Raw genomic sequence first — 13,633 nt, 5'->3', positions numbered from 1 at the left:
CTGCAGAAATCCATCACTCTGGAAAATGCATTCTTATAACAGAACTCTTATTATCGTTGAGGTTTTTTCTCACCCCGACCAATTCTCCAGTTCTCCTAGCTAGATGTCCAGTCATTCAATTCACTCCTACACTTAGTATCGAGGTTAGCCCAGACCCCACAGATTAACTGCTCAATCCCACAAGACTGTTCCCACTTCATATGCTAGCCACAAATGGGGTGCCCAGGCTACCCACATTTCTGCCTTGGGGACTACAATTTCAGGGTTCCCACAACACCCCTTCAGGTTCGGTAATTTGCTAGAACGGCTCATAGAACTCAGGACAGTGCTTTCCTTACCACAACCAGTTTATTACAAAGGATACAACTCAGGAACAACCCAGTGGAAGAGATGCATCCAGCAAAGTATGGCGTAGGGAGGGGCAGAGCATGCCCTCTTAGGGGATGCCATCCTCCCAGCATCTTAGTGTGTTTACCAGCCTGGAAGCTCTCTGAACCCTGTTGATTAGGGGTTTTTATGGAGATTTTATTACATAGGCATGATTGATGAAATCATTGGTCATTGATGATTGAGCGCGGCTTCCAGCCTACTAATTACATGGTTGGTACCTCTGGCTACCAGCCCCCATCCTGAAGCTATCTAAGGACCCTCCAGTAGTCACCTCATTAGCATAAATTCAGGTGTGGTTGAAAGGGGCTCACATGAATAACAAAAGACATTTCTATCACTCAGGAAATTCCAAGGAGTTTAGGAGCCCTGTGCTAGAAACCTAGGACAGAAACCAAATATATTTCTTATTATACCAATATTGTATGGCCCTATGTATTGTCTAGTTTAACCTAATTGCCCAGCGTTTTTTTTGACACTCACATCTGTCTGCCATGTCCTTTAGAACTCATTCTCTCGTAAGAAAACTCCCCTTTATCCTCAACTTTTTTTTCTAATGAAATATGGCTGATGCTTAAGGATACTGTTTTTGCTCAAGCCTTCACAACTGTTTTGTTTTTTCCCCATACCTCATGTATCACAGATCCTAAAGGTTGGGGTAAGTGTTTTCTTTGCCCCTTTTAGCCACTTAAAGAAGTTTTTCATCTCCCTTACCTCAAAAACCTCAACTCATTTCAAGCATTTACCATCAGGCTATGTCACTTGACACCCTTCCTTGTTGCCACCATCTGCTGTCCCTTTAGTAGCTTCATTTGTTGAAGGTTTTGTAGCTGGCTTATTGTCTTTCTCCTCTTTCTACGGACGTGATCATTGATTTCAGCATCCACATGGTACAGTCCACAGTTAACCAGCCTCTTCACCTCTCTTCTTGATCTCACTTCTGACAGTCTTTTCTGCCTGACCTTAGGCACCTCTTCTCATGATCATACCCTCATCGTTGTTATTACCAATGACTTCAGCACTTTCAGAGTCTTAGTTTCTGATGTTTCACTCTCTGACCACCACCTCCTTTCTCGTCAGCTTATTGATTTTAGTACACCCACTGCAACCATTCTTTGTTCCCTTCAAGACTTTTAATCCTTTGACCCTGCGGTCAGTTAGTAAAACTTAATGCTCACCAACCGCCACATGTCCTCACCCTCGCTCCTTACCCGGCTTGGGTTCCAGGAACATCACTGTCGTCATTCCTTTGAATACACCCACGGACCCCTTGCCCTTCTTTCCTCCCCTCATGCTCATCTAGTTAAATTGAGTTCTCTTTCGGCAGGGCTGCCCCTGAACAGTGGAATGTGGCTAGAGGAACACATACCCATCTTAGTTGGTCTCACTTGGGGCCCTCGGCACTCCCAGTAACCCCTTACCTTTCCCTCATCAGTGTACCCTCTCACCTCCTTGGAGGACTGCTTCACACCTTCTGTGCTCTCTGTAAAAACGTCCAAAGCTCCTTCTCACCTTCCAACTCTCAACTGATGACCTCGTCTCTTACTCTGCTGAGACAGAAGCAATCAGAAAAGAACTACCCCGTCTTCCCAGCACCAAATCTACCAAGTTATTCCTGTCTAAACCAACCCCACCGTTCTCTTATTGCCTGGCTCCCGTTCTCTCTAGTCTACACGAGACCTTTGCTCTGCAGTTTCCCTCCCTCTCCTGTGTCCATCATCGCTGTCTCCCACTGTACTGCGTCACTGCCATCAGCAGACAAACAAGTCTTGGTGTCAGCGCCCAGATTAAATGAATCTTCCCTGGACTCCATGGTCGTTCTCTGCTCTTATAGCTGCCTCCTCGTATCTCTTTCATTCTTTTTAGTAAAATCCTTGGAAAAGTGATCTGTACCCACTGTTTTCACTTCCTCATCTCCCATCTCTCTTGAACCGCTTCAGTCAGATTTGTCCCCACCACCTCACTGAAACTGCTCTCGTTGAGGTCGCATAGTTCCCTGATGTATCATTCTTTGTGGAACAAGTTCATGTTTTTAAAACAAGCAATGTAACAAAACTGATTGTACATGGGCATTCAGTCCCTGTTGAATGAATGAGTGTACTTTGGTCATACTGGTAGAGAATATATGTATTTATGCTGTTGCGTTATTGAGTTGAGGGACGTTTGACTACTTTTTCCCAACTTTTTTTTGTAATGAAATATGTATACCTGCAAGAGACCATATATAATATGGATGCAGGTGTAAAGAATGAACAGCCAAGTGCCCCTCAAAGCAGCTCAAGAAATAGACTATCAGTAATATCTCTGCAGTGCCCGCCCTTGATGCCGTTGCCTTCCCCCGAGAAGTAACCTCTATTCTGAATTGTTTATGTTTTTTGCTGTAATTTTGCAGAATATTCTTTGTGCTCCAAGAGATCCTTAGGTTTTACACATTGTTATATAAATGTAGCAATACAATATATATTCTTCAGAGATGTGTTTTCCCACTGCACAGTAAGTTTATGAAATTCATCTGTGAGATTGCATGAAGAAATAGTTCATTTAGTTTCACTGGTGTGAAGTATTATAGTATATGGACATAATACAATATATTCTTTCTACAATGAGCACGTTAATTATAAAAATTAACCGAAGCGTTACATACATGCAGAAAAGTGCACAGATCCCAAGTGTACAGCTCAGTGGAGTATCACGAAGTGAATGTTACAGACCAGTTCAAGAAATAAAGCATGACCAACACCTAGAAGCCACCCTTGAGGTCCCCCCGTCCTCCCAAAGGTCACCACCATCCTCATTTCTAATCCAGAGGTTGGAAATGTTTTTAAACTAATATAAATGAAACTATACAGAATATGTTCTTTTTAATTTGATTTCTTTCCCTCAATATTATATGGGTACGATTCATCCCTGTTGCACATAGCTGTAGTTTGTTCATTTTCATTGCTGTATAGTATTCTCTTATGTGATATGCCACAATTTATCCATTTTATGGTTGATGAACATTTGGATTGTTTCCAGTTTTTGACTATTACAAATAATGCCGCTGTGAACATCCTTGTATGTATCTATGTGCACATTTATCTTGGGTATATGTCTAGGAATGGAATTGCTCAGTCATAGAGTGGCTGCACCACATCTTATTTATCCATTCTCCTTTTAGTGGGTGATTGTGTTGGACTACCATGAAAATTTCTGTAAATGTGTCCTGGTGCAAAACTGACTGTAATAGGTGTTCAGTAGCGTAGATTCACAGGAGTGAAATTGCTGAGTCAGAAGATGTGTGTATCTTCAATTTTACCAGATAATGTAAATCGTTTTCCTGAGTAGTTTGTGCCAGTTTATGCTCTCACCAACAGAGTGTGCGTTCCTTGCCCCACCAGTTGTTATCATCTGACTTTAAATGTTTGCCAATCCAGAAAGTGTGTCCTGGTTTGTTGTGGTTTTAATTTGCATGTCCCTCATTACTAATGAGATTAAACATTTTTATTTGTTTATGGGCCATTTTTATTTTTAAGATTTAATTTTTTCTGCTTATTCTTTAGTGTGGAGATGTACTTTCCTCAGAATGACTCCTGGATTGGTTTAGCACCCCTAAACATTCCTCGCTATGAATTTGGAATATGTGTTTTAGACCAAAAAGTGTATGTTATAGGTGGTATTGAAACTAATGTGCGTCCTGGCATCACCATCAGAAAACATGAAAATTCAGTGGAGTGCTGGAATCCTGATACAAATACCTGGACTTCTCTGGAGAGGATGAATGAGAGCCGAAGTACCCTTGGAGTGGTAGTACTTGCAGGAGAACTCTATGCTTTAGGCGGTTATGATGGACAGTCTTATTTACAGTCTGTAGAGAAGTATATTCCCAAAGTGAGGAAGTGGCACCCTGTGGCACCGATGACAACAACCAGGAGTTGTTTTGCTGCAGCTGTGTTGGATGGAATGATTTATGCCATTGGTGGGTATGGTCCCGCCCACATGAACAGGTATTTGCCTTAATCAAGTTGTATTGCTTGTAGATGTTTAAAAGTGTCATTAACAATGATTTCTGGGTTTTAAACAATTTGTGTATGAATGAACTTCCCTTTTTTAATTTTTAGAGTAATATTCATTGGCACTTGCGAAATTTAATCCGCTCCATGAGAGTAATTGTAGTTATTTTATGAGGGGGTTTAATACAAACCTAAGAATTAAATCCCCCTCTTTAAATTTTTGCATTCATTCATTCAATATAAATGGACTAGATTTTAAAATTCAGAAATCTGAAAAAGTCAGATTTTGGGTGGTGTGTATATTTGTATATATATATAAATGTGTGTGTGTAAATGGTTGGTTATTGCCTTGCTTAATAGAATAAAAAAGTGAAAAGTATAATTCCTATATGCTTACGCAGTATTAAAATGCATCATAAACTTAAAGCCTGATTTAAATATTTCTTTCTGGATTCTTATTCAGTAATCATACATGTATCATTATGTATCTGAGTTGTGCTGGAGTCTGAGTTTGAGATTTCTGTATTTTGTAGTAATCTGAATAAAGGAGAAATATATATGAGAGAAACAAAAGTATAGAGTGGCTGCTTATATGGAAAATTAATCATAATTCTGAACCTTTGTTGAAAATTGATTCTTCCTTTATCTCTACCAGTAATTAGAGTGATAGGTGTTTCGATTGTGAGCATTTTAGTGAAAGAGTATATATTGTGGTTTGTTAACTGACTGAGAAACTAATGACACAACAAACAGCATTTCATCTATAAATTTTTATTTCTGTGTAAGCAAAAGTATTGCCCCTTTTGTTGCTCCCTTAGTCGAAGGAAAAGTATCTGGGGCCCAGACATGCATTTCTCTTCTTTGAAAAGCTGCCAGAAGAAATCTCTAAGATGAAATGTTATGTATTTTAATTTTGTGCTACTGCTCCTGAGTTTAAGTTCTTGCCGCAGTGTATCAGCTCCTCTGGTCCAGTGATTTTTGCTCTGGTGTTTTTCATCCTGGTGTCCTTTCAGAAGCAGAGTTCATCTATATTCCGGTCTAGTCTGCAGTTGAATCTCTATTCTGAACTCCAGATGGCGTCACTGACTCTCAGATGCTGTGGGCTTTTTTGGAAGGGAGGTTGGGACCAAAACCAGCTAAACGTGCTCGCCTTTGTGCCCCTCAGAGCGAAGCATAGTAAAGGCCTTCTGGGATTTTCTAGGGAAGCTTTTTTCTGGAATTCCGATTTGATTTGGATTTCTGTAATGCAGCTTGGAAATGCCAAGGGTTCTCTGGAATCCAGACTTGACTTAAATCCCTGAATTCTCTGAAGTCACTCTGACGTGGTGATGATTAGCCAGTTTGTGTTACGAGATCTGCGGTGTTTGCTTTGTGGTAAACCACTGTGACTTCTCTGTACGAAAAACAGAGAGGTTTTTCATCTCTTCATCTTCCCTTTTCCTTAGCTGTGTAGAAGATCCTTAGTGTCCTTAGAAAACGTCTGTGTTCAGTTTGGGGTTTTCACAGTCTTTTCACGTGCATACTCACTTGACTTTATTCTGACATGAATCCTTTGAGGTTCTGTTACCCCTGTTGTTGCTGGTGAGAGGAGATGACTTATCCAGGGTCACGCAGATCCAGAGTGGGAGGGCTGGAGTGCATTCAGCTCTAGGGACACAGCGTTAGTGCTTACACCCAGGTTTTCTGACTAAAGGTTTTATGCCCTTAATGTACCTTGCTGCGTGTGCAATACAGTGGAAAAGCCTACGGCTGCTGGTGCACCTAGGCCAAAGGTAAGCTTTTATCCCTGCAGTTTTATCAGCAAAATCTGGACATTTAGGACAAACCACTCTTGTTTTATATCCACCTATGTGTTTGAACTTTTAAAACTGTGGTGGGTTTTAGTTTTGCTTTAGTGGGAAGCATAACACGAAGGCTATGTGAATTAATTCTTTCTTTTGTGAACATTTGCAGTGTGGAGCGTTATGATCCCAGTAAGGACTCCTGGGAGATGGTTGCGTCAATGGCAGATAAAAGGATTCACTTTGGTGTGGGTGTCATGCTAGGCTTTATTTTTGTGGTGGGTGGACACAATGGCGTCTCACATTTGTCAAGCATTGAAAGATACGACCCTCATCAAAATCAGTGGACTGTGTGTAGACCGATGAAAGAACCCAGGACAGGTAATAATAACTTACTGATTTCTAAACATATAAGACAATATTTTTTATTGTAATGTCCTCAGAAGAGTAGTTTCTTAGAATATAATAGAAACAGTATCACCTGCCCAGAAAAAATAACTGTTTTGTGGCAAACTTAACAGACAAGTAAATTAGAGAAAACCATTTGATTTCTTTACTGTGATTTGACTATGCCGGTGTGCATATCATCGTTTCTTAAACTTGGGGAACACATTTTGAGAAATGCTAGTCGTAGGATATATTGTATAGAAGCTCCTTTTGTCCATATAACAAATGTCGTTTTATATGTTCTATCACACATGCACACAGAATTCTTGGATGTCCTGTTTTCTTTTTTAATATACGTAAGTCTCTGTTCACTTTCAAATGTTCTCTCCTCCTCGAGGGGTATAGTTGATCAAGAAGGGGTCGGATTTTGGGGTTCCTAGAGGAAACATACATCTGAGGAAAAGGTGAAATTTCTTTGAACCCGAACTCAAATTACGTTATTTTAAGGCAAAGGTTTTAAGTTTAACTGATGGGAATGCTTTAGGGGTATTCCTTGCATTTATGATTAAAGAAACTCCTAAAACATAAACTTTCAAAGGAAACTGAAAGGACAAAATGGAGTAAACTATTTTAGTTGTTTACTGTAGTTAGTTTCTGTGGTATCGTTGAGGGGGAAAGCCATAAAACAATGAGAATGTAGAAAATTTGGGTAGCCTTGTTCTTTTTAGAACTATATATATAAAATATGTAAAGTCGAATTTTTGAAGTATAAATTACATGGTTCAATATATATTTCAAATATTTCAGTATATTTGAAAACCTGATAAAAACAGAGGGTTTCTTTAAAAATATGTGTGAATATAAATTGAGAAGAAGGCATATGGAAAGCTACATACTCCGTTCTTAGTCGTATTTTCCTATGGCGGAGAAGAGGGAAGGTAGGATTAGGGAGGAGAGACTTCAACTCTTAATTTTATGTTAAGGGATTTTTTTTTCCTTAAGCATATATTGCTATATTGCTTGTATAATTAATAGGTTGTTGAAATGTATTTTAAAAAAACATTATGATACAAATTCATACATTTTTAGTAGGAAGTCTGCTTCGTGGTTAACATATTTTTTCCCCGTTTTTACCCACTTTTTCTAGGAGTCGGTGCTGCAGTAATTGATAATTACCTTTATGTAGTTGGTGGTCACTCAGGGTCTTCCTATCTGAATACTGTGCAGAAATATGACCCTATCTCAGACACGTGGCTGGATTCAGCTGGCATGATATACTGTCGCTGCAACTTTGGATTAACTGCACTTTGACCACTGTGGACTGTGGAAACAGTGGGGTGACGGACCTTGTGCCACGTGGAAGGATGCCCAATTTTCTGAAACTCAAAGGCTGCATTGCTTTGCTTTTAACTTGAAATAGCATGAAGACTCCCAGTTTTGTTGGGTACTTTGAACTGACAAGTAACTGGTTGCTCTTGATTACACAGTGAATCAATAATCAAAAAAAAAGAAAAGAAAAGGAAACATCTTGCCTGTTGAATTGTGCACTTTTTTCCCTAATGCTGGGATAGAGTAGTTTTATGTTCATAAGTGTACATATGGAGAAAACCTTGCTGCTTTTCTGTTTTTCCCCTTTTAGCTCTCTCCCCACTCCTTGATGTGCACCCTGACCTACTAGGATGAGAGATGCGAAGATGCTGTAGTGTACTGAATGACTGGACAGAGTGCTGATCCTGTCTGTTGGACGTGAATTCCTATGCTTCACACTTTAAATAAAGGGCTGCTTTTTTTCTGGTACTTTTAAGGGTTGTGAATTACATGCCGTGGTGAGTCACTCGGATATTTTTCCTGCTAAATGGCATTAGAGCAGGGAGTATAATAAGCTTGCAAGACAAATGCTTTTACTATTGTGATATTTGGGGGCCTATTTTAAGAAGAAGTCACCTACTTACTGTTTATGCCTTTTTTATATGGGTGGGTTAATGCCAGCGGAGGTTAGTCACCCATCTATGCTATGCTCAGCATGGATAGAAAGAGTTAAGCATATCAGTTTCAGTTTGATTTTTTTTAGTAGTACAGCAGGCTCCCAGTGTTGATGTAAATATTTGACAAATGTTTATTACCACCCTTATTGTGTTTTGATTTTTCCTATATCCTTATAATAATTTTAGTTTTTTAAGACCTTTGTTTGCTTTCTCAAAGTGTTCAGATATAAAAATGGTGCTAACTGTAGGGTCTATAACAAGGCTATAACAATTTTCTTTTGAATGTTCAGTATGAGATATGCATGACATGTTTTGATAGTATTTTTCATTTTTACTGGCTTGTTTCATTTGTGCTTATTAAAAATGTTAGTGATTATACTAATGTTAACAGCCAAAAATAATCTAAATGGCCTGTGTTATGCTTTTGATGGTTCCCAAAGTAGTGATTTAAAGAGACACATTTTTAACCTTCTTTCTTTTTGCGCTAGATATTATGTGTCCTTAAAAACAGAAATACGTGCATTAAATATAAAGCACTAGGCAGTTATGCATCACTCTGTACATTTCTTAGGTAACTGATTATTTTAACGTTATTGGAAACTGGAACTCAATGTTTACTTGAGTAATTATTCTAAATTCGATTCTACTTTGACTAAAGAAATGATCTTTTAAAGCAAAATTGTTTGCTATAGCCAAGTGACAGCTTATTTAAAAGAAACTGTTAACTCATTTTGTTTAGCATGTTTTAGTAAAGCCTGATAGTCTTGACATGTTCCTTTGCATCTTATTAGGATGGTCGGAAGTGCTTGTATTTTTGGTACTGTAGTCACTTTGTTTTCTTTTCCTTGATTTTTTTTTTTTACCTGCCCACTGTCTCTTCATAGGCTCTGCAAAACTGGTGTATATTTGTTTCCTAAGAAAAAATTCATACTGCATTCTTAAGTGCCATGATGGTCTAAACTATTGTTAAGAAGCCATTTGTAATTATAAAGCATGGGCTCATCTGTTAGCAAATATGTTATTTCTTGAAGACTCTCTATAGCTGGGAAATTTGCAGTTGTCCTTGTTCTTCCATCAACTGCCAGTTGTAGATTTAAATATATACTACAAATCTGTGTAAAATCATCTTTAACCTTAAAAGTAGTATTATGCTTTATGAATATTTGCACAGATTATAAAACCTTGCAAGTGATTTTTAGTCTCTTCTAATTAAGTCAACAGAAGCTACTAATAAAATTGAAAGGCTGAGTATTTTCTATGTTGCTTGTTTGACTAACAATGACATATAGCAATAACTTTTTAATTAATTTGAATAAAATCTATTGAATACAAACAAGGTGCACTATTGTGATTGGCCTAGACTTTATTTAAAGAAAAGCAATTTAAAATAGATTTATCACATACTTAATTTTAAATCCCCAGCCCAATTTTCTTTCTGTTTATGTCAAATTGTTAAATACGTCCTATTACAATATTTTTTAATCCCCTCTCCCCAGAAGATAAGGAATTTGAAAGACTATAGAAATTTATTTTAATTGTAAACAGATCTATACATTTTATTTTAAAAATGTTTTACTCGTGTATCATCACTACTATCAAATTAGTATAAAATATATAATCATTGGGTAATTTAGACCAAAGGCATATATTGATCATTGGTTTGGAAAAATCTAAATTTCATCTTGGTGAAGACTAAATGTGAAACATTTTGGGCAATAATAAGAGCCACAACCAAAGGACAGATTATGAAAACCTGTGAAAAGAAGAGAAAAGGCCCCCAAATTTAGAAATATTTATTTTTTGTTTGCAAACCCTCCTGTAGTGTTTTCCACAACCAGAGGTATTGTGACCTGACAACGGATAACCTTACTGTAGAGCCTTCTCGTGCCGTTTGTGAGAAGTTTCATCACAAGTACATTGCTGAAAGGTTATGAGTTTAAAGCCACACGTTTCTTACATTAGAAAGGATCAAAATATTTTACTGTAAATTCCCAGGGCTCAAGATATTAAAAATAATTTTATATACTCAGGCAAGGAGGAGGAAGCTATTTAAGACTGCCCAGAAATATTTTGGAAAAACCTAACAGTGGGAAATAGAAATTAGTCAAATCAGTTGGGAGATAATTGCCTTCTATAATTATGTTATGAAAACTTAATTTGCTAGAAATGTTTGGCTATTTAATATTTGTTGAATATAGTAATAGACAGTGATTTCTAATGTAGCCCAAAGGACATTTAAATAAGTTCCATATGTTATTGCTGATATTGTTTTAAATATGAAGGAATATTAAATTATAGGACATGGCATCAAGCGATAGGAAAATGGCATTAGGTTTTAAAAAATTATTTTCATAGCTTGACAAGTATGGAGGGCCTACTATATGTATGAGATATTGTGCTGCATGCTATGGGGGCTGGAAATAGAAATAAAATTGTCTTTTCACTCAAAGAATAGAATATAGTGAGAGAGACCTATGCCCAAATGACGGTGAAGTGTGACTCTAATTCTGTACCTCCAACATCATCAGAAGTGTGAGAGACCCAGTTGATGTATAAACATTTGTATCCTTTAGTGTCCAGTTAGGTTTTATTGACATGAAAAAGAATGATAAAAAACCTAATATTTATAGAACTCCAAATTTCCTGTAATTGGATAATATATTCTGTAGTAGAAAAACAAAATTGTAGAAACTTTAAAAAAATTATGTACTCCATGACCAAGGCTCTGGCTAACATTGAAGGAAATGTATGTGCATATAATGCCGTGTTTGTTTTCAGTTTTGGTGTTGGATTTCTGGTATTGTCACCTAAGTGCTCATTTTCAGGAAAATCAGATTCTACAATAAATATACTGCTTAAAGTTCAGTAAACTTGTGATAACCTCTATAACCTCTGTAGTCTGAAAGTTAAGAAATTATAAGATGTCAAATGTCAAGTTAACATCCAGTTCTACTTAACCCTTTTTTCTTTGTAGACAGCACTTTAATTTAGACGTGATTTAATTAGATGCGATTGTTCTGTGGCTGGATATATATTGGATTTTCACTTTACGATATATTAATTCAGTGTTGATACATGTTTAAAAAGACTGAGGAATACAGTAAGTTTTAAATACTATAGGTTTACAAGTTTTCTTACTGATGTGAATATGGAGTCAAATAAAAATGCAGTTTACATCTCTGCGGAGAGAAGAATTGTTATCCATATGTCTTTTATATTACACATATTTAACTAGAGATAATTTATTGTTAATTTTGTCAAGTTATCATGTGTAAGTCCCATTTATTTTAAAATACTAAGCAAAAAGTTCCAAGTTTGCCTTAAAATACAAGTGAAATTAAAGAACTGGATGATAATGCCTATATTTTTGCCTTATGAATTGTGCTGTATCATAAACCAGAGATGGTTTTGATTTTAACAGGATTCTGAAATTTTGTAGAGTACTAATATTTGTACTCTTGCAAAGAATGTGATCTAGTTGTGGATTATGTTAACGTTTAAGTGTTTTTGTATATGTATTTTACCTCTGAATATGTATCTTTTTAGCATCAGGGTTTTATTTTATTTTTGTTTACATAGTAAAGTGGCATTTAACTTGTTGAAGGTTGTATTCTTTTGTCTTTTATTTGAAGAATTCTTTGTGTGTAATATTGTGGTAATGCTCTGTAATGACTATGGTTAAATTTCATTTAATGTGAAATGTTTAAAATAAATTCGAAAACCTTGACTTTGCTTGTGCCGGTTGTCGTGAACTGATCCAAGCTAACTGTGTCCTGCTCAGCTCTTCGCTTCTTTTTGGTAGGTGAATAGTGGCCACGAGAGCTGAGGTGGTTGTGGGATAGCCACTCCTTTAAATCCTCATTACCAGATTATAATGTGGCTAAGTTCTGCCACACATTCAGACACTTAGTAAAGAAACATTCATTAGAAAAGCAGGCACGAAAGAGTTCAGTAAGTTAGTTCAGTGCAGTCCAGCCTTTCTATCCTTGTCTGTTCTCTAATCAACCTTCTAAGAGGGGTTTACTTGACGCAGACGAGGCCACTTTCCAGAGGCTTCTGCTGCTTACATGGCCGGCGTCAGGTAACCAGCCGTCTTTCCAGAGGAAGAGCTGTACCCGAGGGGTTGAGCCCCAGGTGCCGTCTCTAGGGAGGCTGTAAACTGCAGGCCTGGATCGGTTCAGATGTCCTGTCCGTACAAGGGTGGAAGTGTCTCGGATTTTTAGACAATACACATATCTTGAAACTCTTGAATTTAACCAGTAGTGATACCGACCCTGGTATCACTTTCCCCACATTAAACCCAGCATATATGGGGTTAAAACCAAAACACTCATTCCCTGCTTACTCTCTGGCTTCCTGCCTCCAGAATCCGCCATCCTCCATGGAGACAGACACCATCAAGGACAAGCACCTGGACTATCTCCTCCCCATAAAGAGATATAGACTGGTGGGAAAGCTGCTGACCAGCAAGGTCACAGGCTTCCTCCTCTCTGCAAGTAGTCTCAAGGCCGAAGACAGGCTGGTGGGAAAGCTCTGACCAGCAAGGCCATATGCTCCCCCGCCCCTACCTAAAACCCCAAATAAAAACCCTTCCTCTTAGCTTTTCGGGGAGTTTGGGATTTGAGCGTTAGCTGCCCTCTCTCCTTGCTCAGCGCTGTGCAAAAAATAAAGTTCCTACTTTCTTCCACCACACCCGGTGTCAGAGATTGGCTTGCTGCGCAACGGGTGAGCGAACTCACTTCAGGTTCGGTAACAGTAAGAGCAACTTTTTGATATCGTGCTAGTGTGTGAGCCACTATTCCCCAGTAAATGTCCCTGATATTTAATATTTTAATTGGCAAAACCTTGGATGTTGATTTGGGGCTGCCTTGAGTGCGGGTTTCCTGGTTAGAATCCCTCGGCTGCATTCTTAATGAGGGCAACTCCTAGAGTGAAGTAGACACTTAACAGATACACGTTGAAGTGTTTAAAGTATTGTGTTTAAAATATGCAAATATGTACTTGAGAGTACATATTAATATAATTAAGATTTCTTTTTTTTTAAATGTAGAGATTTGCCGTATTTTATCTGAAGTTGTGTTTTTTTATTTATTTTTATTTT

At 37.8% G+C, this 13,633-nt stretch overlaps 1 protein-coding gene across 7 annotated transcripts in view; it reads left to right on the top strand.

The window, feature by feature from the left end:
- KLHL28 (kelch like family member 28) overlaps positions 1-12,259 on the top strand; it is a 36,948-nt gene extending 24,689 nt beyond the window's left edge. For all 7 annotated transcript variants that reach the window (XM_014835687.3, XM_070504294.1, XM_044765563.2 and 4 more), the window contains 3 exons: positions 3,930-4,373; positions 6,333-6,541; positions 7,695-12,259. In XM_014835687.3, the coding sequence (XP_014691173.1) occupies positions 3,930-4,373; positions 6,333-6,541; positions 7,695-7,858 (817 nt within the window). In that variant the 3' untranslated portion in view covers positions 7,859-12,259. The remainder of the gene's footprint in view (positions 1-3,929; positions 4,374-6,332; positions 6,542-7,694) is intronic.
- The last annotated feature ends 1,374 nt before the right edge of the window (positions 12,260-13,633 follow it).

This window comes from Equus asinus, chromosome 2, assembly GCF_041296235.1.
Source record: "Equus asinus isolate D_3611 breed Donkey chromosome 2, EquAss-T2T_v2, whole genome shotgun sequence".
NCBI lineage: Eukaryota > Metazoa > Chordata > Mammalia > Perissodactyla > Equidae > Equus > Equus asinus.
The sequence above is the reverse complement of the archived record's forward strand: the minus strand, read 5'-3'. Positions and strand labels throughout refer to the sequence as shown.